The sequence below is a fragment of the Callospermophilus lateralis genome, chromosome 2, assembly GCF_048772815.1.
Source record: "Callospermophilus lateralis isolate mCalLat2 chromosome 2, mCalLat2.hap1, whole genome shotgun sequence".
NCBI classification, from domain to species: Eukaryota; Metazoa; Chordata; class Mammalia; order Rodentia; family Sciuridae; genus Callospermophilus; species Callospermophilus lateralis.
In genome coordinates, this window is record NC_135306.1 from 123,511,319 (window position 1) to 123,537,445 (window position 26,127).

The window sequence follows — 26,127 nt, forward strand, 5'->3', positions numbered from 1 at the left end:
TCACGTGCTATCCAAACACACCACTGTTTAGCATTTATCACATCATTCGAAAATGAATTACTTTCCTCACCACCTTAATTACTCTAATTCTCAAAGGACAAATATTTTAAAACATTCCATATTAAATCCTAGGGAATTCTTAGTGTATATCAGGAACATAAATATTTGTTACTAAATGAATTAATGAACTTAGACTAAACATCAAGGGACCTATTCCATGGCCTTCTACTAGGCAATAGAATGATGAAAGGCAAATCAAAGTTGACTAACACTATAAGCAGGCCCAGACCATTCTTAATAAATATCTGTTAAGCCAATAACTCAAAAGAAACTAAGATTAAGCGAAAATTCCTCTCTATACATCTAAAATCTTACATTCATGTAGGGCCCATAATAATCCAATTCCTACATTTCTTTGGATTCAACTAAAAGGCACCAGACCCACCTCTACCCACAAAATATATATACTCACACACATGCACACATAAGTCTGTTTTATATGACATTCTTTAAATTTCAGTTAAGGCAGAATATTTTTTTGGTGGGGGGGCAATACCAGGGATTGAACTCAGAGGCAATCGACCATCGACCCACATCCCCAGCTATATTTTATTTAGAGACAGGGTCTCACTGAGTTGCATAGCACCTCACATGATGAGGCTGGCTTTGAATTCTCGATCCTCCTCCACTGCCTCCAGAGCCACTGGTATTACAGGCAGGCATGCACCACTACAGTGAGGCAGCCACATCAAAAAAAAAAAAAAAAAAAAAAACCCACACTGCCTGGTGACAGAATACTTTGATGTGTTAAATTTAGCATACTATACACTTTAGGGAACAAAAAATTGAAATAGAAGAAAAGAGAGATGGATTTATTGAATACTTTCTCTGAAAGGAAACTACCAAAATTTAATTTGTTGTTTTTGCAGTTACATCTTTTTTGTTTTTAAATTTTTTAGTTATCGACAGACTTTTATTTTATTTCATTTATTGATATGCAGTGCTGAGAATTGAAACCAGTGCCTCACATATGCAAAGCAAGTGCTCTGCCTGAGCAACTCAGCAGTTCCCTGTCTCAAATTAAAAAATAAACAGGGCTTGGGGCTGGGGATGTGGCTCAAGCGGTAGCACGCTCGCTCGCCTGGCATGTGTGTGACCCGGGTTCGATCCTCAGCACCACATACAAACAAAGATGTTGTGTCCACCGAAAACTAAAAAATAAATATTAAAAAAAATTCTCTCTCTCTCTCTCAAAAAAAAATTAAATTAAATTTAAAAAAAATAAACAGGGCTTGGGATGTGACTCAGTAGTTAAGTGTCCCTGGGTTCAATCCCCCCAAAACAAAAAAATAATAATTAGAACAATTTATCTTAAAACAGTAATAATTGGGATAATGCTTATCTGGATGTTTATTCCTTCTCCTCTTTACTCTCTCTCTCTCTATCACACACACACACACACATACACATACACAAACTGTGTATCTGGACTATCAATTTATATCAGCAAAATGAACTGAACAAGGTCTCCACCTAGTGATGTTAAACAATATGCAGGAATGTGGGGGGTTTTGTTGTTTTGATGTGGCTGCCTCACTGTAATATGCTGATTTTAAATCCTTCAGGTATAGACCAAGGAGTTGTTCTTAACTATTTCCTTTGCTGTGAAGAAGCTTTTTAGTTTGGATCCATCCCATTTATTATTCTTGATTTTACTTCTTATGCTTCAGGAGTCTTATTGAGAAAGTTGGTTCTGAAGTCAACATGATGAGAAGGTGGGCTAACATTTTCTTCTAGTAGGTACAGGGTCCAATGCCCACATCCTTGATCCATTTTGAGTTCAGTTTTATGCAAGGTGAAAGATAAAAGTTAAATTTCATTATGCTACATGTGGACTTCCAGTTTTCCCAGCACCCTTTGTTGAAAAGGTTATCTTTGCTCCAGTGTATATTTATGGTGCCTTTGTCTAGTATGAGATAACTGGGTTTCTTTAGGGTTTTCTCTCTGTCTTCTATTCCATTATCTTAATGTCTGTTTTGGTACCAATACCATACTGTTGGAATGTGTTCCTTAAAAACCCAAAGACAAGCCTGGTACATAGGCCCACTCTTATAATCTCAGTAACTCTGGAGGCATGAAACAATGGCAGAAGGGCTACTCAAAAATCAAGTTGTAGAGCATCAACTAGGAGGCCTTAATGAACAAATGCTATCCCTCCCAGAGGTTTTCTGTTTTTGTTTTTGTTTTTTTTTTTTATGGTTTTAGGATGGTAGCAAAGAATTAGGTTTTATTTATTTATTTATTTTCGTCTTCTTTTTTTTTTTTTTTGTAGGTGATTCTACTATACAATTTAGGATACAAAATATTGGGGAATAAAATGGATCTACAGCTTTGTATTATATCTCAAGAGAAAATTATTTAAGTCAAGAATACAAAATGGAAAATATGATTTTCAAACAAAAATCTTAAAAAATACAGTAAATATTCCTACAACTTATAAAATTTTGTAAATATAGAAATTCTATTTAGTTCTACATTTCTTGGAAGTATTTACTTAATAGAGTACCCTTAAATAATATTTCTCTATTATATAAATGCATAGTGTAAATGCATACTCCCTTTTTTCTTAAAAATAATTTTAATTTCTTCTTTAAAAATGTGAGATTACTTACAAGTAGTAAGTAGTAGCTGATATATTTTAATCAACTAAAGAAACAACGTGCATTGTTTCAGATTAGTGAATACTGATATAGTCCAGACACATATGAAATGTAGACACACAGAATTCTGTGGTATTTCATATATCTGGAATAAGTCTATATTTATATGTATATACTAAGGTCACACCATAATTATTCAAACATTCCACTATCGATGAAGATTCTATCAAATTTTTTGTGATTACAAATTATAATACATATTTCTTTACATACTAGTCGTTCTATTTCTATGGGTTAAATCCCTACTGATAACAGAATGCTGTATCAAAGGTATGGCCATTTTTAAATAAGGACTAGTAGATAACTTTCCTAAAGGTTAAGACAAATAATGCCCCATTGAGGGAAAATAAACAAGGTGAGAAATGAATTACAGTAGAAGGGGTAGAGAGAGAAGATGGGAGGGGAGGGGAGGGGGGATAGTAGAGGATAGGAAAGGTAGCAGAATACAACAGTTACTAGTATGGTATTATGTAAAAATGTGGATGTGTAACCCATGTGATTCTGCAATCTGTACTTGGGGTAAAAAAGGGAGTTCATAACTCACTTGAAGCTAATGTATGCTAATGTTTGAAATATGATATGTCAAGAGCTTTGTAGGGTTTTGAACAACCAATAAAAAAAAAAAAGAAAAAAAAATAATGCCCCATTGAAAGAAAAAGGGGGGGCAATTTGTCTGTAAATCATTTATATTCAATATTAATAAAAACTTTTATATAATTCCTAAGTTATTGGTTTTATAAAAGTGGCATTTCTCCATTCTATTGCCACAAACACATTTAATCCTACATAAAGTTCTCTGAAACACAAGTAAATTTTATATAAGACAATTGTACTTGAATAATTTTTACATTACTATTTATTTTCTTTGAATAGAAACTATTCACTTACCTGAAGACAAAAGGCTATTGATCATCTCCAAAAATGTAGGATGTACAAACTGATAATCCTCAAGAAGTAAAACTACCTGTTGTGCTTCAATTCCTGCAAGATTCAGCACCTGCCCCCCCCCACAAAAAAATTAGTACTCTTTATGTATTTTGACACAGTTAAAAATTATCATTCTATGTAAAGTTGTCACTATTATGCAATTATATTTGCCAACTCAAAACTTTAGCCATATAGCTTGAATAGTAAAATGTACCCACAAATAAATGTGAGCTGAAAGAAAACTTAATCATTTTAGAACTGGAATATTAAACCAAAAACCAAGATTATTTTATATGTACCCACATATTTCCTCTATAAATCTCATCATTTTGGTTGTTATTCATATCCATCTAACATTCCATAATCTGAAGTACCCAGAACCTATAAATCTCAAAAAAAGTCTCTTAAAATCTATATAAATAAGAATGTAATTTTTCTAATATTTATGGAAAAAATTATCAAAATTAAAAATAAATACTATGTTATGTATTAGAGTCATAAAGATGTTAGAAATCATTTAGAAAAATAACTAATATGAATAAAAATCCAATAAAGCAAAGGATCATGAGCAACTTACATGTTTGAGATCATTTGTGAACTGCTTCAATTCATATCCTCTGGAAATCTTTGGAGAAAATAGCACTGCTCCATGCATATGACTGACTAAAGAAGTGATAGTCCTACGACCCACACCACTGCGTCCTGCTAGTAGAAGTGAACCTCCAGGGAAACTCAGTACTCTATCTATTCTAGACATGTACTCCAGTACTTCTTGGAAAAGTAAAATATCTAAATTCTGGTTATCTCGTCCATAATGAATAAGACCCTTTCAAAAAAACAAAAAGATTATTTTCTAATTAATAAAATACTAACTACACAACAAAAATATTACTTATCTAGATTAAAATATTATTTTGATACATTCAAGAAGAATAAAGTAGTTACACACCAATATTTTACCTATCTAGTAATACATCTTTTCAGGCACTAAGAAAAAACTCGTAAGATGTCAAAGAAGTTCAAGGGTTCACAAGAATCACCCTTAGGCGTTAATACATTAGTAAAAAGTATGTGAGATAGTTGGTTAATTAAAAACTCTCAAAATTTATCAGTTGTAATAAATCAATGAACATGGACTATGAAACAGTCTCAGAACTCTAGAAACCTCATGCTTAGAAATGCTTTTATGAACTCTTGTTCTTTTGTGCTACTTGGGAATGACTCAAAAGCCGGTGTAAGTACCATGTCCTGCTACAGATTAAGCAAAAGAATGTAAAAAGAAAGAAAAGACAATTAGAGTATGTTCACAATATACTTAACAACTTTTAATATTCCCAAATGTTGCAATATCAATTCCAGGCATATCAATCAGTCCACCAAACAAACCATAACAAAAAACTTTTCCTCACATCAAATCCATACTAACTCTCAATATGCAACACTGTTTCTTCTTTATTATAACTAAACAGAAACATAGCAAGCAAGAGACAGAGAGAGAGAAAGAAAAAAACTCTGTACACAGTGTTACCCCAAGTTTCAATGGACCAGGAGCATAACTATCATCTGTGAGTCTGATAAAAAAAAATTGATTCTCTGGGTCTCACCTACTATGTTTGACTCTCTCGAGATGGAACCCAGGAATCTGCAATTTTTTTACACCTTCAGGTGATTCTGATACTCAACAAAGTTTAACAATCACTGATATATGATGATTTCTCAATTAATGTTAAGCTTCATTAATATTTCTAATAAATACCTTCTTGCAAATATATCTTAGCAATTTTACAAGGATCTATATAAAGCACATCTGCTTCTAGTTATGTTAAATTCAAAAAGAGCAGAACAGTTTTGTCTATGATCTAATATTCCCATGATCTCCAAACGTTTCCCATAAATAACAGTAATCATAACAAATCTTAATTGGAATTAATGATTCATATTATACCTTTTTAATAACATCCTTGAGATCTGAAGAGTTTAGTTTTCCAAGTGGTTTTCCATGTGGAGGTAATGGTTGCCTTAGGGCTGCCGTTGATCCTAAATTATGCTGGGCTCCCCATGTAACATAGAAACTATCTGTAGAAATAAAAGATATGTTGCTTTATATGCATTATTAGTAATGAAAGAATCAGTAAATATATTGGTTATTAAATTATTTTTCATTTAGTTCAAATAAGATTATCCCCAGAAATAAATTTAAATTATATTAAATATACAAAGATAATTACTTGGAATATCAATAAAATCAGTTAAGATACTTCAAATTTAACATCAAACGCTGAGAACTGGCTGACTGTACCTTTGTTCTATATTCTTCCCCTCCTTCTTCCCCGCAAATGATCTGGCTTTCTTCTAACTTATCCCTTGTCTATTCTCAGTTTGTCCCATTTTCCTCCTTCTTCAGAATCACCACATAAAAACTGTAAATTAGGCTGAGAGTGGTAGGGCACACCTGCAATCCTTGTGGCTTGGGAGTCTAAAGTAAAGGGATCTCAAATTCAAAGCTAGTCTCAGGAATATATCACAATTATAACTTAGCCAGACCCTGTCTGGCTTACCAAGACCCTGTCACAAAAATAAAAAATGTCTGGGGATATGGCCTGGTGGATAAGCACCCCTGGGTTCAATCCCTGGTTCAAAAACATCATAATATAAAATAATATGGGCTGCGGTTGTGGTTCAGTGGTAGAGTGCTTGCCTAGCACATGTGAGCCCCTGGGTTCAATCCTCGGCACACATAAAAATAAATAATAAAATAAAGGAATTGTGTCCAACTACAACTAAAAAAATTAAGAAATATTTTTAAATAATCTCAAAAATCCCTTTGAGAAAGAACATTGATTCATTACTATTTTCAAGGGTCTCTACTGATAAAATTTTTTAAAATAAGCAAATTTTAATTAGAAAACAAAAATCCCCAAATTTCCCTTAAATTTATCTAGAACATTATGCATGTTACCATATAAAGAAAAGCTACTCACCATTCTATTGAGACCTTTCCTCCCCAACTGCTTTGGGGGATGATTCCATCATGTATCCTCCTTGCCACATGCCCAACTCTACCATCTCCTAAAGTAATAACCATCATACCTTCTCTACACCCAAGCTGCTTCATGATGTTCTCCTTGCCTTCACCATCACATTTCTCACATATTTTTTCTATCTGAATAGATCACCATACTAAATAGTTTATTTGGGAACAACAACAAAGCTCTAATCTCCAAATCCAAAATTTGGCAGTCATTATCCCAACATAAACTTCCCCAATATCCTTGAGGCCTTTCCTCCTTGCAACTACATGACCCCCTAGGCATCAAGCCACAAACCACTACTGCTTTTCAGGCTTTTGCTTATCCCTAATATTTATTTTTCCCCAAGATCCAAATTCAGCCTTCTATTCTTTCAATTCTGAAGAGTTCTGTATAATTATTTACCTTTTTCAGTGGATCGAGCTGTCAATTATTTACATACCCAAAAAGTCACTCATTACTTATTTCGAGGCAAGCTTCCAAAGCTCTAGTTTAGTCTCATATTTATTATTAGTAGACCTAAAATTCACAAATTCATTCACTTAACATTTAACTACTGAGCACCAGTTGAAACACTGTACTCCTTGCTTGACACAACTAGTGAATAAGACAGACATGATTTCTATCATCATATTTGATAAACTCTGTGTCTATTTGCAAAAGATTCAATTAAAACTTGTAAATATTTAAATATGTACAATGAATGTTTTTCAGTAACAAAATTATTTATATAACTACATTATCTTCATATCTCATTTTTGCTCACAGGAACTACTATAATAGCCTCCTAACCTTCATCCCAGATGTAAGTCTCTGCCCCTCAAGGATATTCTCACAGCTACAAGAGTAACACATACATAATAAAAACTGATTGTATCATGCCACTGTAATATCAATTTTCCACTCCAAAAAAAAAAAAAAAAAAAAGAAGAAGAAGGATGAGGAGGAAGGAAGGAAGAAAGAAACTCCAAACTCTTCATAAAGGCCCTCTACAATTTAGCTCCCACTAACTGCTTAAATCTGCTATCTCCCTCCACATTCTACAATAGTCCTCTGAAGCCTTGGTTTCTTTGCATTTTTTTCTCCTCTCCTGAATTGTCCTTCTCCTCTTCCTCACTCACCATATTCATCCCCTAAAATCCAGTTTCACAAAACCTTCACCATCTCAAGAATCAAAGAGACACAACAAAATAATACTGGGTCACTTCAACACGCCACTCTCACCAACCAATAGATCTTCAAACCAAAAACTAAATAAAGAAACTATAAACTAAAAAATAATTAATAATTTAGACTTAACAAATACATATAGAACATTTTATCCATCAATGACTGAATACACTTTCTTCTTAGCAGCACATGGATCATTTTCTAAACAGACCATATCTTAGGCCACAAAAAGCAACTCTTAGCAAATACAAAAAAAAAAAAAAAACACAGAGATACCTTGCATTTTATTAGATAATAGAATAAAATTAGAAATTAATAATACAATTAAAAATAGAAGCTACTCTAACAACTGGAGACTACAAAATACAGTATTGAATGTTCAAAGGATAGTGATGAAATCAGGGATGATATCAAAAATACTTAAGAGGTAAATGAGAACAGTGACACAATGTATCAAAATCTCTGGGATACTAGAAGGCAGTTCTAAAAGGAAAGTTCATTGTATTGACCTCATTCATTAAAAGAATAGAAAAATCACCAAATAACATAACTTTATACCTCAAAGTCCTAGAAAAAAAGAAGAACAAATCAACACTAAAATCAGAAGACAGGACATAACTAAAATGAGAGACAATATTAATGAAATTGAAACAAAAAGTTTCAAAAAAATCGATGAAACAAGAAGTTGGGTTTTTGAAAAAATAAAACAAAATTAATAAATACTTATCCAAGCTAAGGAAGAAAAAAAGAATATTCAAATTACTAAAATTCATGATGAAAAAGGAAATATCACAAAACAGATACCACTGACATACAGACAATAATCAGAAGCTACTTTGAAAATCTATACATGAAAGAGAAAATCATGAAGACATCGACAAATTTCCACAGACATATGACTTAAGCAAATTAAATCAAGTGGACATAGAAAAATTAAACATATCAATTTCAAGTAATCAAATTGAAGATACCATCAGAAGCCTACCAAAAAAGAAAAGTCCAGGACCAGATGGATTCTCAGCCAGGTTCTACCAGACCTTTGAAGAAGAATTTACACCAATACTCAAATTATTCCATGAAACAGAAAAGGAGGGAGACCTTCCAAACTCATTCTATGAAACTAGTATCATCCTGATACCAAAACCATACAAACACACAGCAAGGAAAGAAAACTTCAGACTAATATCCCTGATGAACACTAATGCAAAAATTCTCAATAAAACACTGGCAAATTGCATACAAAAAAAAATTTAAAAGATAATTCACCATTATCAAGGAAGGTTCATTCCAGGGATGGAAGGTTGGTTAAACATATGGAAATCAGTACACGTAATTCACCACATCAGTAGAAATATTGAAAAATTCCCTCTAAAAACTACAACAAGACAAGGATTCCCTCTTTAACCACTCCTATTCAACACAGTCCTTGAAACTCTACCCAGAGCAATTAGACACAAGAAATATGACTAGGAAAAGAAGAGCTCAAACTATTTGTATTAGCTAATAACATAATTCTATATTTACAAGACCCAAAAAACCTCACCACAACTCATAAGTGAATTCAGAACTCTAGAACTCATAAATATATTCACAAAGCAGCAGGATATAAAATCAACACCCATAAATCAATTGCATTCTTATACATCAAGATGTATCAGCTGAAAGAGAAATTGGGAAAACTATCCCATTCACAAAAGCCTCAAAAAAATAAAATAAAATACCTGGGAATCAATCTAACAAAACAAAAGAGGCAAAAGACCTCAATAATGAAAACTAAAGAACACAAACGAAAGAAATTGAAAAGAACTCAAAAAGCGGAAAGATATCCCATGTACTTAGATAGGCAGCATTAACAATGTCAAAATGGCTATATTGCCAAAAGTATTACACAGATTTAATGCAATTCCTATTAAAATTGCAATGTCACTCCTCACAGAAATATAAAACAGTTATGAAATTCATTTGGAAAAATAAGAGACGCAGAATAGCCAAACCAATATTTAGCAAGAAAAGGAAAGCAGGTGGCATCACAAGATGAAACCACAATTATAATATAGAGCAACAGTAACAAAAACAACATGGTATTGGCACCAAAACAGACATGAAGATCAATGGAACAGAATAGAAGACACAGAGACATACCCACAAAAATACAGTTATCTCATACTAGACAAAGGCACCATAAATATACACTGGAGAAAAGATAACCTTTTCAACAAAGGGTGCTGGGAAAACTGGAAGTCCACATGTAGCATAATGAAATTTAACTTTTATCTTTCACCTTGCACAAAACTCAAAATGGATCAAGGATGTGGGCATTGGACTGTGTACCTACTAGAAGAAAATGTTAGCCCACCTTCTCATCATGTTGACTTCAGAACCAACTTTCTCAATAAGACTCCTGAAACACAAGAAGTAAAATCAAGAATAATAAATGGGATGGATTCAAACTAAAAAGCTTCTTCATAGCAAAGGAAACAGTCAAGAACATGAAGAAAGAGCCTACAGAATAGAAGAAAATATTTACCACCTTCACTTTAGATAGAGCATTAATCTTCAGGATATACAAAGAACTCAAAAAACTTAACACCAAAAAAAAAAAAAACCCAAATATCCCAATCTACAAATGAGCAAAGGAACTGAACAAGCACTCCACAGAGGAAGAAATAAAATGGTTAACAAATATATGAAAAAATGTTCAACATCTCTAGCAATTAGAGAAATGTAAATTAAAACTAACAGTGATAATCCATCTCACTCCAGTCAGAATGGCAATTATCAAGAATACAAGTAACAATAAATGTTGGCAAGGATGTGAGGGAAAAGATACACTCATACATTGCTGGTGAGACTGCAAATTGGTGCAACCATTATGGAAAGCAGTATGGAGATTCCTTATAAAACTTGGAATGGAACCACCATTTGATCCAGTTATTCAACTCCTTGGTCTATATCCAAAGGATTTAAAATCAGCATCCTATAGTGATGTAGCCACATCAATGTTTACAGCAGTTCAATTCACAATAGCTAAGCTACGGAGCAAACCTCTTTAAGGAAAGAGATAAATGGATAAAGAAATTGTAGTACATATAAAAAATGGAATATTACCCAGTCATTAAGAAGAATGACTTTATGACGTTTGCCAAAAAAAAAAAATGCATGGATCTGGGACTGTTATGCTAAGCCAAATAATCCATTGCCCCACAAAAAAAAAAAAAAAAAAAAGGAAAAAAAAAGGTAGAAAATTCTCTCTGATATGTGGATGCTAACACACAACAAGGGGGTAAGGGGAAGAAAGGAAGTCCACTGGATTAGACAAAAGGGAATGAAGGGAAAGGAGAAGTAAGGGGAATAGGAAGGGCAGTAAAACAATCAGGCATAACTTTCCTATCCTTATATTTGAATACATAATCAAAGAAACTACATCATGTACAGCCACAAAAGGATAATACTTAGTATAAGTTATATATTGTCTCTCATTTTAGTTTTGTCCTGTCTTCTGGTTTTAGTGTTGATTTGTTCTTCTTTTTCTAGGGTTTTGAGGTATAAAGTTAGGTTATTTGGTGATTTTGGGGGAGGGAGTACTGGGGATTGAACTTAGGACACTTGATCGCTGAGCTACATCCCCAGTCTCACTGGGCTTTTGCTGAGGCTGGTTTGATCCTCCAACCTCAGCATCCTGAGCCACTGTGATTACAGGTGTACACCACCATGCCTAGCTCAAATTGCTAATTCTCAACAAAGTTGCTAAAGCAATTCAGGTAGAAAGCCTTTTCAGTAAATGATGCTAGAGCAAATGGACATCTACACACACACACAAAAAAATTAACCTAAATCTCATTCCTTAAATATATAAATTAACTCAAAATGGATCACTGATTCCAATTTAAAATATAAAAACTTTTATGAAAAAACACAGAAAACAGTCTTTAAGATCTAGGACTAGACAAAGAAATCTTAAACTTGATACCAAAAGATCATTAAAAAGAAAAATTGATAGGTTAGACTTAACAAAATTAAAAACTTTTTATCTGTGAAAGATCCTTTTAAGAGGATGCAGGGACAAGTTACAGAGTAGGGGAATATATTTACAAATAAAAGACTAGTATCTATATATAAGTATTCTCAAAACTCAACAGTAAAATAGTAATCCAATTAGACAATAGGAAAAAATGAATAGTTCATCAAACAAGAAAGACAGAGGGTAAATAAGCACATGAGAAGATGTTAAACTTTACTAGCCACTCACAAATATAAATTAAGCACACAGTTACCAGAATGGCTGAAATAAAAAATAGTGACAACACCAAATGCTAGTAAGAATATAGAGCAACTAGACCATTCATACATTGCTGATAGGAACATGATACTGCTGCTCTAGAAAACAGCTTGGTAGTTACCTAAAAAATGAAGTATTTACCATATACAACCTGGGAATTGCTTTCCTGAGCTTTTATCACAGAAAAACCAAAATATATGTTTACATAAAAACCTGTACATACATCCTTAGAGAAACTTTACTCGTAATACACAAAAACTGAAAACACCCAGATGTCCTTCAATAGATGAAGAGTAAAGAAACAGTGGAACATCCATAGAATGGAATGTCAATCCATCCATAAAAAGGAAATAACCTGTTGAAATATACAACTTGCATATATCTCCAGAGAATTTTGTTGAGAGAAAATAACATTTTTGAACTGACAAAACTGAAGAACAGATTAATGGTTTCTAAGGAATAAAAGAGAAGTAAACTATAAAGGGAACCACAGTAAATGCTTGTGGTTATAATGTAAATGTATCTGGATTTGGGGAGGGTTGTTTTTTATTATTGTTGTTGTTTGTTTGTTTTTCTCTTTTAAATCTGGGGATGAACCCAGGGGCTCATACATGGTAGGCAAGCACTATACCATTGAACTACAACACCAGTCCTATTTTTTTTTTTTTTAATAGGGTTTTACTGTTGTCCAGGCTTGAACTTGTGATACTCCTGCAAAATTTTCTGTCTTAACTGCATTGATGTCAATATCCTAATTGTGATGTTTTAATTTATCCAGAAATTACCACTGGGGAAACTCAAGTAAAATTTACATGTGCTATTCCTGTATTAATTCTTACAACTGACTGTGAATCTACAATTACCTCAATTTTCTTTTAACTTAAAACATTCCAATTCAAATTTCTCAAGAAAGAATTCACTTGGCTCTTCTACAAATCTGAAATGTTGGCTCCATCCCAAACATATTCACAAACATAATATTACATAAGCCATGCTCTACAGCAATGACCACTTTACCTATTTCCACAGATCTTCATAACATCTAAACATACTAGCAATAGTTACCACCATATGCAGATTTTCATATCTGTTTCTGCTACTAGATTATAAGATTCTTGAGGATAAGATACATCTAGTTTATTTCTATGTCCAAAATTAAATTTTTCTTAATGAACTAATATTTCACTATGTAAAAATCCTGTGTGCCTAGATCTAAGATGTCAAATCTGTATTTAAAAAAAAAAAAATTTAAAACTTTCATTGAAGAGAAAAGCAAAAATTTTAAAAACAGCAATACATAATTTATTGAGTCTTACATAAGGGACTATGAAAAATATCAAATATTAGAGAATCCAGACTCTAGTAAAGTGTCAGTACTATCTAATGATCAAAGAACATGCCACTTTCTTTGCAAGAAAGACATCCTACAGACTAAAGGTTCGAATTGCAAAAGATTGCACCATTTAAGAAACAGTCTTTCCATGAAAGTTTATAGGCTGTAATGACATTAATTCTTACTCAAATTTGAACTAAATCTGAACTGCTATCAGGCTTCTCTCAACACTTTATCTTGCCTTAGGTTCTCTTGAACTCATTTCCTAATTCCAAATCTTGGGCAATACCTAGAAAATTCCTTATATCAACCTTAATTTTCTGCCTACCTTTAAAAATCAATATTTCTAGATTTCTAATTATGACCCTGGGAACAATATCACATCTAGGAATATACAATGTATTATATGAAATGTTTTTGAAGCCTAGCTTTATATTCTGAAAAGGTAAATCCATTTTGTTGTCTGAAAGCAATTTTACTAGGAAATATTTCCTTGCTGTGGCCTTCTCACCATGATAATTTTCTACTAATCTCATAGCAGATTTCAAAATGCAAAATTGGTTACTAAGTGGTAATAATTCCAAATAGCTGCTTTGAACAAATGATGTTATACTTTGTTTATCATGACAATGGAAAAAGCTGGTAACAAGAATATATAGGTAGTACTGTGCTAATGGCATTATGGGTAGTGGCAAGAAAAATAATGGCCATTACTATTAACCAAAAAGTCATTGTATACCTGGGATTCTGTGAATATTTAAATATTATACGCCGTTTCTATTGACTGAGAAAAGAAATGGTTTTTATTCTGCACATAATACTGAAAATAGATTCTGATTTTAACATATTATAATTTATATCAATACCACCTGAATTTCCATCATTATTAAAGAAGCTATCTTTAAAAAACAAAAATTAAAAGTCATCATAATAAAATGTGGCTTTTTTCAATGATTTGTAAGTTTCATACACATATAGCTATATTGAAAAAACTCTAATAGTGAAAATGTTTCAGAAAAAAAGCATTTTTGTATCACAAATGTAAGATAGTATTGCATGAACCCCTTCTCCCTAAGAACAATTACTGTCATTATATTTTATCTAGATCATATTACAGACATCTAGCAAAAAATAACAAAGCAGTTCCCCTTATGGAAAAATTAGAATTATCCAAAGCTTTATTTGTTTAGGCATATGAAATCATGCTACAGGTAGAAAAATAATTTTAAAGTTTTCATAGCAATTATATATATACAAAACTCTATTATATTACCTGCCATATTCTCTAATATATCCGAGCCCCAATCTCCTTGAAACACTGATGTTAAAATATTATCAAACAAATGAAGCTCCTTTGCACCAACAATTTTGTCACGAAATAAGCGCCGTGCTTCATATGCTACAATTTCTAATACATAATCTATTGGATGGTTTGAGGATCCTAAAAAAAAAGGCAAAATTTTCTTTAATTGTAATAAAACTAAATTATTTCAAAATGTCTGTTTAATAAAATATTAGAAAGAGTAAGAAACTACATACCATAATTTTGGCATCAGATACAATTTTTTAAAAAAAAGAAAAAGAGTTAAATTTATTTTATTAGTAAAACTATATGTTTTGTGATTTAAATATACATTTAAAACACTATTATCTCTAGTTGTTCAATAAAAATGTCATGATTTCAAAAAGCACGTTAAACATAGCTCAAAATCAAATTTTAATAGTGACAGCAATAAATCACTTGAAATAAGAAATATGATCACTTTTATAAAAATATTTTAAAGTAACCATGATATTTAAATTCAATATTACTACAATTCTAGTTTTAAAATACAGTTAATTATCATAGTACTATTACATCTATTTCTGCCATAACTATATCATAAAAGAATGCACACAAATACACATATACACATACATGAGCAAAACTTACCTCCCTCTAAATCATATCTAAATAAGCCAAGAACCCACTGGGTAAGAATGCAAGGAGTAAAGAAATAGTGGCTATAATCATCAACTGTAAATTTAGCCCGCACCTGAAAAAATATATATATTGTAAACAATTTGTCGACTTTCTTGAACATAATCATGCTATAATTTTCAGTCACCTTAGACCTTAGAGAATGACAATATCTACCTGTGGGTAGAAACTTACTTAACAGAATTGATTTTATTAGTTATCATATGTAGTCTACAGTATATAAACATTTTAAAACATTATTCTACTAGGGTTTCATAGGTTTCAACATACTGCTAATGGTTGTCTGTGGCAAAAAGAAAAAAGCATAAACAGCCCTGCTAAGGAAGTTCAGGACTTCATAACCTAAACTTCATAAAATGATGGTTGCAGTTCCAAGAGGCTCAAAGATCTAGGCAAGATCCATTTTCTAATGGGGGAAACCACAGAGCTATTTTATGTTCAAAAAGTCATTGAATCATTCCCAGCACCCTTCCTCAAAAAAGCCTGTCCCTTCTATTCTAGGGAAGAACCATTACTCTTAATCTGATCTTGATCACTCACCATCTTAATAACTTTTTTTTTACAAAGTAACTTCTTGCTTTCCAATGTTACTTTCCCCACTTGTACTCCAATACTATAAAAAGCATCTTCCACATTGCACATTCTGTCCTTTACCGAGAAAGAACTTCTTTTATCTCCAACCACTTTGTAAATTTCTATTCATTTTTGAAATCTCAGATCAAAATTAACCTACTCCTTAACAACCACCATATATAACAGTTTTATACTCTATAAAACTCAATCCCTCATTAGACTATGAACTTCCATAGTGAGGAGAACTGGTCATCTTTGTATCCCTAAGACTACCACTGGCAGTAAAAAGTACTCAAATGTCTTCTGCATCCTCCATGCCTATTCTTAAGTAATCTTCTCCACTTTATAAAAGAATATACTTTAGACATTTCCTCACAGATAGAAGGAAAGAAATGAACTCAAATGCTACTGTCAGGTTTGAAGCATGGTTGATGGAAACTGAGAGAAGTCAGGAGAAAGGCCAGAGTTTGGAAAGAAAGTGAACACCATTCTAAACATGCTAAATTGGAGCTGAAATCAAAGTAACCATCTAACATTAATTCATTCAACTAACAAATATGTTTTAACCATCTAACACTAATTCATTCAACCAACAAATATTTATTAGCCATCTAACACTAGTTCATTCAACTAACAAATATGTATTGAATTCCTTTCAGAAACTACACCAGAAATACAACAGAATATATAAGGTACACATTTCACCTATCCTCAAAATGTTCAATCTCTAATAGAAAAGATAAATAAAAAACAGGAAGATAAGGACTGGACATGAAGATGAAAATTAAAGGTGTATCTCTGGGAACAATAGCAATATATATGAAAATTACAATATAATTGCATATATACCTGTTCATAAACTTGTACCATAGAGCCTGCTAAGAGATAAATTTTTGATGAAGAACCCCAAATAGAATGATTCTTCAAATTTTTATGTAGAACTGCTTCCAAATATGCTCCATAAATTGTTTGCAATTGCTCTCTTTCTGGGTAACTAAAAAAAGAATGTATGAGAAAAAAGTGAAATAAATAAATAAATATTCTAAATTACTATTGTTTTAATTTTTTTTTTTAGTTGTAGATGGACTCAATATATTTTATGTATTTACTTTTATGTTGTGCTGAGAATCGAACCCAGTGCCTCACAGGTACAAGAATCGAACCCAGTGCCTCACAGGTACAAGGCAAGCACTCTACCACTGAGCCACAACCACAGTTCCTCTAAATTACTATTTTAATGTTAAGTTACAGTAGCAATTGGGAGGGGGTTTCCACAAATTTTTATTTGTACTTTATAATTATATATGATAGTGGAATCTATTATTATACATATATTAGACAACATAATTTGGTCAATTTTGTTTCCCAGTTCCTCCCTACCACTCCACCCAGGGTCCCATCCTTTTTTCTAATGGTGTTCCTTCTATTTTCATAAGACCCTCCCCATCTCCTTCTTTTTCTCTTTTTTTCTCTCCAGCTTCCACATATAAGAGAAAACATACAACCACAGACTTTCTGAGTTTGGCTTTTTTCACTTAAACTAATGCCCTCAAGTTTCATCCATTTTCCTGCAAATGACATAATTTTGTTCTTCTTTATAACTAAGTAAAATTACATTGTGTATGCATACCATTGATGGACACCTAGGCTATTTCTATGATTTGGTTACGGTGAATTGTGCTGCTATAAACATGGGTATGCATATATCACTATTATACACTGACTTTAATTCTTTAGGATAAATATCAAGAGTGGTATATCTGGGTGATGTGGAGATTCCATTTCTAGTATCTTGAGGATTTTTCACAGTGGCTCTACTAATTTACAATCCTACTAACAGCATAAGAGTGTTCCTCTTTTCCCCACATCCTCTCCAGCATTTATTTTTATCTGTATTCTTAATGACTATCATTTTAACTGGAATGAGATGGAATCTCATTGTAGCTTTGATTTGCATTTCTGCAATTGCTAAAGATGTTGAACATTTTTCATATGTTTGTTGGCCCTTTGTATTTCTTATTTTGAGAAATGTCTGTTTAGTTCATTTGCCCATTAACTGACTGGAAAATTTATAGTGGTTTTCAACTTGAAATATTCTAAGTCCCAGATAGCCAAAGGCTAAGGCTAGGCTCATGGTTCCTGTTTTCACTTGAATCAAATTAAATCCCTAAGTATATATTGTCAAAAAATGTAAGTCCTAGTTGGGGATTCCAATGAAATTATTTAAAGACAGATTGTTGGAAAAACCACTGATCTTTAGAAAGCAGCAAAAGGAAAATCAGACTTATAAAAAATATTTTGAAATAAGTCACATCTATATATAAGGCAGAATCCATCTCAGAACTATAAAAATGAAACCAACACATAAATAAAGAATTAATCTCTTTCTCCAACACAAAATTAATTTCCATACAGCTTAATTGGTAGAGTAAAATTTCAGAAAGAGGAACATTAGTAGATGAAGTGCAATTAGTTTGAAAGCATAAAGACAGAGTTTGGTATAGCAAGACTGTAATAAAATAGGAGACAGTGTCATAATTGGAAAAATTCAGGATATACTTTAACAACTAAGATATGGATTGCAGAAATGGATAGATGTATTAGTGCTGAAGACATCAACCATTAACATAACCTAATTCTCTGATTTAAATCTCTTTTAATTTAAAAAAATCCTCAAAAATTGAAGTGCTTTTTGTTTTGTGAAACACATAAAACATTTAAATCTAAAATCTACCATTTTTACATATTCAAAAGAAATAAAATCAGTATGTCAAAGAGACATCTGTACTCTCACATTTATTACATCACTATTCACAAGGGCCAAAAAATGGAAGCAACCTAAGTGCCCGTCAACAAATGAATAGATAAAGAAAATGTGGTATATAAATGCAATAAAATACTATTCAGCTATAAAATGAATGAAATCTCTCATTTGCAACAGCATGGGTAGAACTGGTTATGTTAAGCAAAATAAGTAAAGCACAAAATGACAGATACTGTAATATCTTTTATATATGGAATCTAAAAATATTGATCTCATAGAATTTGAGAGTTGAATGGTGGTTTTCAGAGGCTAATATAGTAGTACAGAAGTAGTAGAATAGGGAGAGAGGGAGGAAGGGGAAAAGATTGATCAATGAGTACTAAATTAGAGCTAGATGGGTGTAAAAAGTTCTGGTGAGCTTCTGCATAGTAAGGTGACGATGGATAACAACAATGTATTGTATATTTCAGAAAGCTAGAAGAAAGGATTTTTTAATGTTTTCTCCATAAAAAATGATAAGACTAAGGAAGTATATATGTTTAACCTAATTTAAACATTATATAATGTATACATGTATCAAAACCTACAAGGTAACCCAGTAATACATACTATATTTATATAGCATATTGTTAAAACATTTTGAATTAAAAAATTAACATCTACCACTTTAATTCCTCATACTGATACTTTAAAACACAGACTACACAAAACAGTCCTCATTTCCTTATATATTTCTAAAACATAAAATGATTTGATTAAAGCCTTTATCATCCTAAATTATTAGTTTGGGAAGGCTAAGAAAAAAATATCAGAGTTTAAGTTTGACCATTTTACCTTCTACATTTTGAAACAGTATCATCAGTGGAAACCTTTAAATAAGATGCAATTATATATAATGTCTCTTCAAATTAAAAAAAAAACAAAAAAAAAAACACTAAGATACATACTCTACAGCACAAAGACGAACAATAGAAGTAAATCTGGTAGTAAGCTTGTGTCTTCCCAGTCTTCCTCCAGCTGACATAGAAGCTACAATTTGAATATTTTCTAAACCAACCCATTCCAAATTTTCATCATAAAATCCTTGATACGTCAAAACCTATTTGAAAATAAATGCATTTTAAAATGTTTATACTTTAGATTTTCTAATTAGAATATTTTGCCTAAATTTCAATGATTTCCAAATGTAATTATCATCCTCTAATACCTCAAGAATTTAAGATTGAAATATATTTAAAATTCTATAACACTGAAAAATAATACAGTATAATCTGAATTTAATGTTAGCAGAATTATCTTCATTTTAAAACCATTTTTCCAGATGATATTATAAATCTATTAGCAATTATCCAAAACAAAATATCAGGAATGAGGGAAAATATTTTGGCTTTTTCCTATATTTTATCATATTCTGCAGTTACATGGTAAAGCTAAATAAGCATAGTGAGCTCTACGAATTTGGCATTTCTAATGAGATTTGAATAACATAAACGAAAAAATCCTGCACACCATATAAGAACGTGTGATTTTGAATTCTGAGGCAAAAAGGGAGACTAATGGGTTAAAGCTGACAGAAAGGGGTACGGATCAAGAAAGTATAACTGCTGTCAGATAAATGCATACATACAAAAATAAAGCAAAAAATTCTCCAACTCCAATACTATCCCCAGATTCTGCTTTCCTCCTTGTTTTTTTTTTTTAAATAAAAAGGACAGGAGATAAATGTGGAATAAAGGTTGTTACTTTCCCTGTCATACATTATTTCAATGTAATACAAACTTCTAAAGGAAGGAAAATGAAAGAAAGCAACCTAGAACAAGTTCACTCCATGAATTCAATTTCCATGACAAACACTAAATAAAACTGGCCCTAAAGGATAAAAGCAGATTTTCTATCTAGAAGAAAAAATATTGGAATTAAACTGTTTCCAATTATACCAAATTATACCACATAACAAGACTTACCTGCTGTAAGAAAGCTACCAAAGTACTGGTCCCCCATTTATCAAGCTTAGGAAGGTTGATATCTTTTAAGTACAGAACAAGTCTTTCACAGTCCTTTGGTCTATATACTCGACCAGTATTAGTACTGATTACCATACAAGTCTGGCTCAATTTCTGCAGGAGATGCCGAGAAGTAGTTTGTGCACTACAGTGAATTGTAGCAATCTGAGTGGACCGGAGTTGAGAAAAGGCATACCTGAGCAGCATCCTGCAAAAGATATATGACATTTGACTTTGAAAATATGACCAACATATATTTTCTATTTCAATATAGGACTTTTATTTTACAAGTATTTTAATTTCTAAATTATTATGATGATGTTTAAAATGAAAATGGAAAACATGGATATGGTATCCACTATTATCACTGTAACTTTTTAAATTTTAGATTAGAAAATAAATGTATATTTTAAGGTACTACTGAGATTTTTTTCAGCCAGAACAGTCAAAGTTCTCAATAATTTGGTTTGATAAAGTATATATAGAATATACTAATTCTGTTTACCTACAGTTGAGGGAAAGATTTTAAGTTCTCCTAGATTAAAAAAAAAATTATGATTTTATAGAATTTTTAAATGACTACTCTTCTAACAGAAATATAAAACTAATAATTCAGATTCATTATTTACAAAAATACACCCTATAAGCCTTAAAAATAGATGTATTCTACTAAATTAAAAGCTAAAACAAGAGCTGCAAAAACAAAAAAAGCAAGTAACAATAAAAAAGCTAAACAGAGAACTAACTTCAACATTTAAATTTTATAACTAAAACGCATGCTAATTTACATCTAAGATATTTATTTCTTATGATTGTATGCATATAATTAAGAGTAACTTCTCAGATTGTTCTTTTTCCATTAGAAATCATATAATCAGGAAAATGACATATTCTTCTCCAAAATGATGTTTTTCACAAATAGTGACAAAAGACTCCTCCATAAAAATATAAATGTTATTTTAAACAAAAGAAATATAAAAACTATTAAATGATTGGGAAAGAGGGACATAAATCCACAATATTCACTCTGTCAACAATCTTCTTACCCTTTGCCACATCCTTCTGGTCCTACGAGAATAAATGGCTGTTTGGTACCAGAACTTAACCAAGGTTTGAAATAATCTAGACCTCGTTGCATATCAGGGGTCTGAATAACTGGTAGAGCTTGGCCATTACTGAAATCGTCAGCTGTCAAGTTTTCTGGCTTCTTCAGCACATAAGATGCCAACTGACCTCTACTTGATTCATAGTAGGTGTCCATTGGTTTGTGAGGGTCGGGAGGAGATTCTTGCGCCCAATTAAAAACCTTAAAAAGAAAGAGTTGTGGTAAGTTTTTATGTACTCCAAACAGAATGTGTAATAATTTTTTTTCCTGGTACTGAAGATTAAAGCTAGGGGTACTTTACCAGTGAACTACATCCTCAGTCCTTTTGATTTTTTATTTTGAGACAGGGTCTCATTAAGTTGCTGAGTGTCTTACTAAATTACTGAGGTTAGCTTTGAACTTGGGATCCTCCTGCCTCCGTCTCTTGCTTGAATTGCTGAAATTACAGGCATGCATTATTGTGCCTGGATGAATGCATAAAATTTTCTAATTCTTCCAAGTAAACATCCCCAAACTAAATCATCTTAGTACCAAAAAAAAAAAAAAAAAATTACATACACTAAACCTACTTATTACAACAAAATTAATAATTAAAGTGATACTTCATCTTCACTATTCTTCTCTAAATGATCATCTAATAAATAAAAGTACCTAGAAGATACCAACTTAGTGGTATAAAATATTCAAATTTTAATGGAGTTCTTAAAAACACTAAATCATTAATTGTACAGTATAGGCATCCTAAAATTCCTCATTTCCAACATATCTTAGTACTACACACTTCGGTGCTATCATTACTATGCTCTATGTGTTATTCTTTTCCTTAATACTGTAAACTCTTATCTGTGCAGATGTAAAGCAGAATTCAGATATGATGCTGCTCTTCAACATTATTTTAAACTTTGGCAAGAGAGTCTCTGCTTCAAAGCAGTTCACAGAATAGCACTGAGTGGTAACAATGACAACAGAATCAACAAGATAGTCATGGTAATGAAAATAGAATAGAGAAAGCAATAAATGGTGCTATTAAATAAGCATCAAAAAGAGAAAAGAAGCTAAAACATAATGCTGGAGGCCAACAGAAAGAAAATCCCTTATGGTGTAGAATTTAACTTTACAAAAAAATTGACTAAAAATATAATCTTTGCACATATTTAAAAATATATATTAATTATTAATTCATCTTTCTATTGCTAATTGCTTAAACTTTTCTATTTAAAGAGATGATAAAAATACTTTATTATTCTGAGATTAAAAAGCAATAAAATAATTATATTTATCCATGTGGTTCCTAACGTCTCACATTTTTATGTCCCACACTAGCCTATTAAAACATTTTATAAAATTTTAAGATCATAAAATAGTAAATATATACACATATACATAAATGTTCTATTACTTTACTGAATGCATAATTTCTAAACTTGAAAGTTCTATAACTTATAATTTACAAATCATTTTATTTGGGCAAAGAGCCAATAAAAAATTAAAGAAAAATGTTGACTGAATAAAGGCTTTAAATATATTACCTCTTTGGTAAATTCCAGACGTGATTTCATATTCAGATTTCCACCAAGTCCCCTTATGAGATTAATAATAAATTGGTCATGTTCTTTGCATCCATGTAGATGAGACAAACCATTCATCACAGTCCCAACCAAACTTGTTTCTACCACATAGTCATTCTGTTGATTGAAATCCATAGTACAGACAGACAAAGGGCAAATATTAATTGGTAAAGTGAGAATCACACAAATTGACATTCACATATCTTTTCAAAAACACCCTTAAATTCATCCTTCCAATCAAGTTGTAGGAAGTTTGAATTTCATTCTATTTATTATTTTAAAAATAAAAATAATAAAAATTATATATTTTATTCTATAAATGCTAGAATCCTCAAATAAATACATGGTTTGTCTACTTCTAACCCTGAAATCTATAAGAGTAAAATAAAGGGAGTATTGGTTCAAAAAATATTGTTGTTCATCTCCTCCTGCTGATAAAAAGAACTAGAAGCAAAAGCTATAATAATGACTCCAGGAAAAAAAGGGGGTGCTAAGAAAAATCAGCTTAAATGCAAATAGTTTGGAACTTCCTCTATAAGAAGAATTTCAAAATACAACTTTTAGATTTAGGCGGCATAGATTGTTTTAATGTGTAAGCCTCTGGGCCATTGGTAAGTGCTGAGGAGTTCAGATAAAATATTCTCATTCTTTATATAAATACTTACTTAAAACCAATCATACATTAGGATCAGCATGTGGTGTTAGATTTGAAAAAAGAAAAAGTGCATTAAACATAGTTCCTGTCTTCACAGAATTGAAGCCCAGAAGTGGAAATGGTTAATATGTTGTAATAAGAGGTACAAGGTGTTGTGAGAAACAGTAACTTAAATTAAAGTTTCAAGTCCTCTTTGTAAAAAGTGTTATTTAAGCTAGTATCTGAAGGATAAATTCTATCTGGTCATGCAGAAAACACAACACCTGAAAGGAAAACTTATATACGTCAAAAAAAGCTTAACCTGGAGGAAGCAAAGAATCAGTGATTTATTTATTTTTATTTGTATTTCATTTCATTTCCTTTTGCAGTCTAGGGATCAAACCCAGGAGTCCTTTACCACTAACCCACATCCATAGCCCTTTTTGTTTTTTACTTTTAGACAGCTGTTGAGGCTGGCCTTGAACTTTCGATCCTCCTGCCTCAGCCTTCTGAGTTGGTGGGGTTACAGGTATGGGCCACCATACCTGGCTGGAATCAATGGTTTAAGTCAGAGAAGGCCAGAGGGCAGAAACAGGCCATGGTAAGTAATACAAATCTTAATTTCACTGTCTTTAGAGTGGTATTAGTAAGAGATTAAAATGAAACAATTTACATTCTTAAAAGATCACTCTGCCTATATAATGAATAATTTGAAGAAAAGAAAAATGGGAAGAAGAGTGGGAAGAAAGGAAAAGATAGGTAGAAATCCAGGTAGTTAGGTCACACTAAGGCTTCTACAACTAAATGTGAGATAAAGGAAACTTTCATACTTTCATCTATAACATCTTAATGGCTGAACTAATACAGGAAAGCAAAGTTCTAGTCAAAAATAAAATTTCAGCATTTGACTAGAACATTCATTATGTTATATATCATACCATGAGAATGGTGAACAAAGCAAAAGAAAAAACTCTCAACACACACACATATCCAAAAACAAGCCTCAAACAAAAACAATGACTTAACCTCAAACAAAAGCAGTTTATTTTCTAACTGCATCTTTGGTTATCTACTCTATGGTTAATAATTTTATCCTGTCTTCATATCTACAGTCAAATTGATATACATACATAAATATATTCCATTTAGTATTATATTATACATTCTAATATTAATAGCAGGTAAGTAGATGATCTCCGGGTATTACATTAGAGTCTTATCAGGTTTGTAGGTTTTATTAATGGCATATCTACCAAAAAGTGCCACAAATAGGCATCAAAGCTAAATTAAGTAAGCACAACCACTATCATTCACTCATGACCCTGTTAATATCAAATTTCCAGGGATATGATAAGGAATATTACAGGTTTGGTTCTTGCCCTAAAGGTGCTTAGAGTTAAATATAAATAGATAATTGTAAGGTAGTTAGCAGATATTGTATGTTGCTATAATAAGCACGTAGGAAGAGTGGGGACTGGTCAGAGTGGTTCTTCTTTGAGACTCCCAAAGAAACCTATTTCACTTGTAGCATTTCCTCACAAATCCATATTGCTTTGTAAGGATCAAATCCCTATTTCATCTTACCAAGAAAAGAAAAAAGTTGTAAAAACTAAAGCAAGATCTCCATTTCTGTATGTATTTGGTTTAAACACAAGATACTAACTTCTAAATAAAATTCAGATTAAAAATCAGATACTTTCAAAATATTCACTGCTAATTATCTCCTCTGTTTTGTATAGATAGGTTAAGTTTTTCATAAAAGTAATGACATGAAAGCAAAACAAATTCCAAATAATTTTATCCTGTCTTCATATCTACAGTCAAATGGATATACATACATAAATATATTCCATTTAGTATTATATTACACATTCTAATATTAATACCAGGTAAGCAGATGATCTCTGGGTATTACATGTAGAATATCTGGAAACCTTCAAGGATCATCTTTGCATGCTAAACTTATACTCATGCTTCAATTAAAAATCAAATATGATCTCTTTTTTTAAAACTTTTCTAAGGGCTGAGGTTGTAACTCAGT

At 31.7% G+C, this 26,127-nt stretch overlaps 1 protein-coding gene across 2 annotated transcripts in view; it reads right to left on the reverse strand.

Annotated features, from left to right (window-relative positions):
- Positions 1 to 26,127, reverse strand: part of Dync2h1 (dynein cytoplasmic 2 heavy chain 1) — a 337,531-nt gene that overhangs the window by 243,038 nt on the left and 68,366 nt on the right. For both annotated transcript variants that reach the window (XM_076843827.2, XM_076843826.2), the window contains exons 41-50: positions 23,414 to 23,569; positions 21,826 to 22,085; positions 20,741 to 20,987; positions 19,724 to 19,875; positions 16,862 to 17,006; positions 15,392 to 15,494; positions 14,732 to 14,899; positions 5,593 to 5,723; positions 4,225 to 4,473; positions 3,609 to 3,717 (exon numbers count right to left, since the gene is read on the reverse strand). In XM_076843827.2, coding sequence (XP_076699942.2) covers positions 3,609 to 3,717; positions 4,225 to 4,473; positions 5,593 to 5,723; positions 14,732 to 14,899; positions 15,392 to 15,494; positions 16,862 to 17,006; positions 19,724 to 19,875; positions 20,741 to 20,987; positions 21,826 to 22,085; positions 23,414 to 23,569 — 1,720 coding nt within the window. The remainder of the gene's footprint in view (positions 1 to 3,608; positions 3,718 to 4,224; positions 4,474 to 5,592; positions 5,724 to 14,731; positions 14,900 to 15,391; positions 15,495 to 16,861; positions 17,007 to 19,723; positions 19,876 to 20,740; positions 20,988 to 21,825; positions 22,086 to 23,413; positions 23,570 to 26,127) is intronic.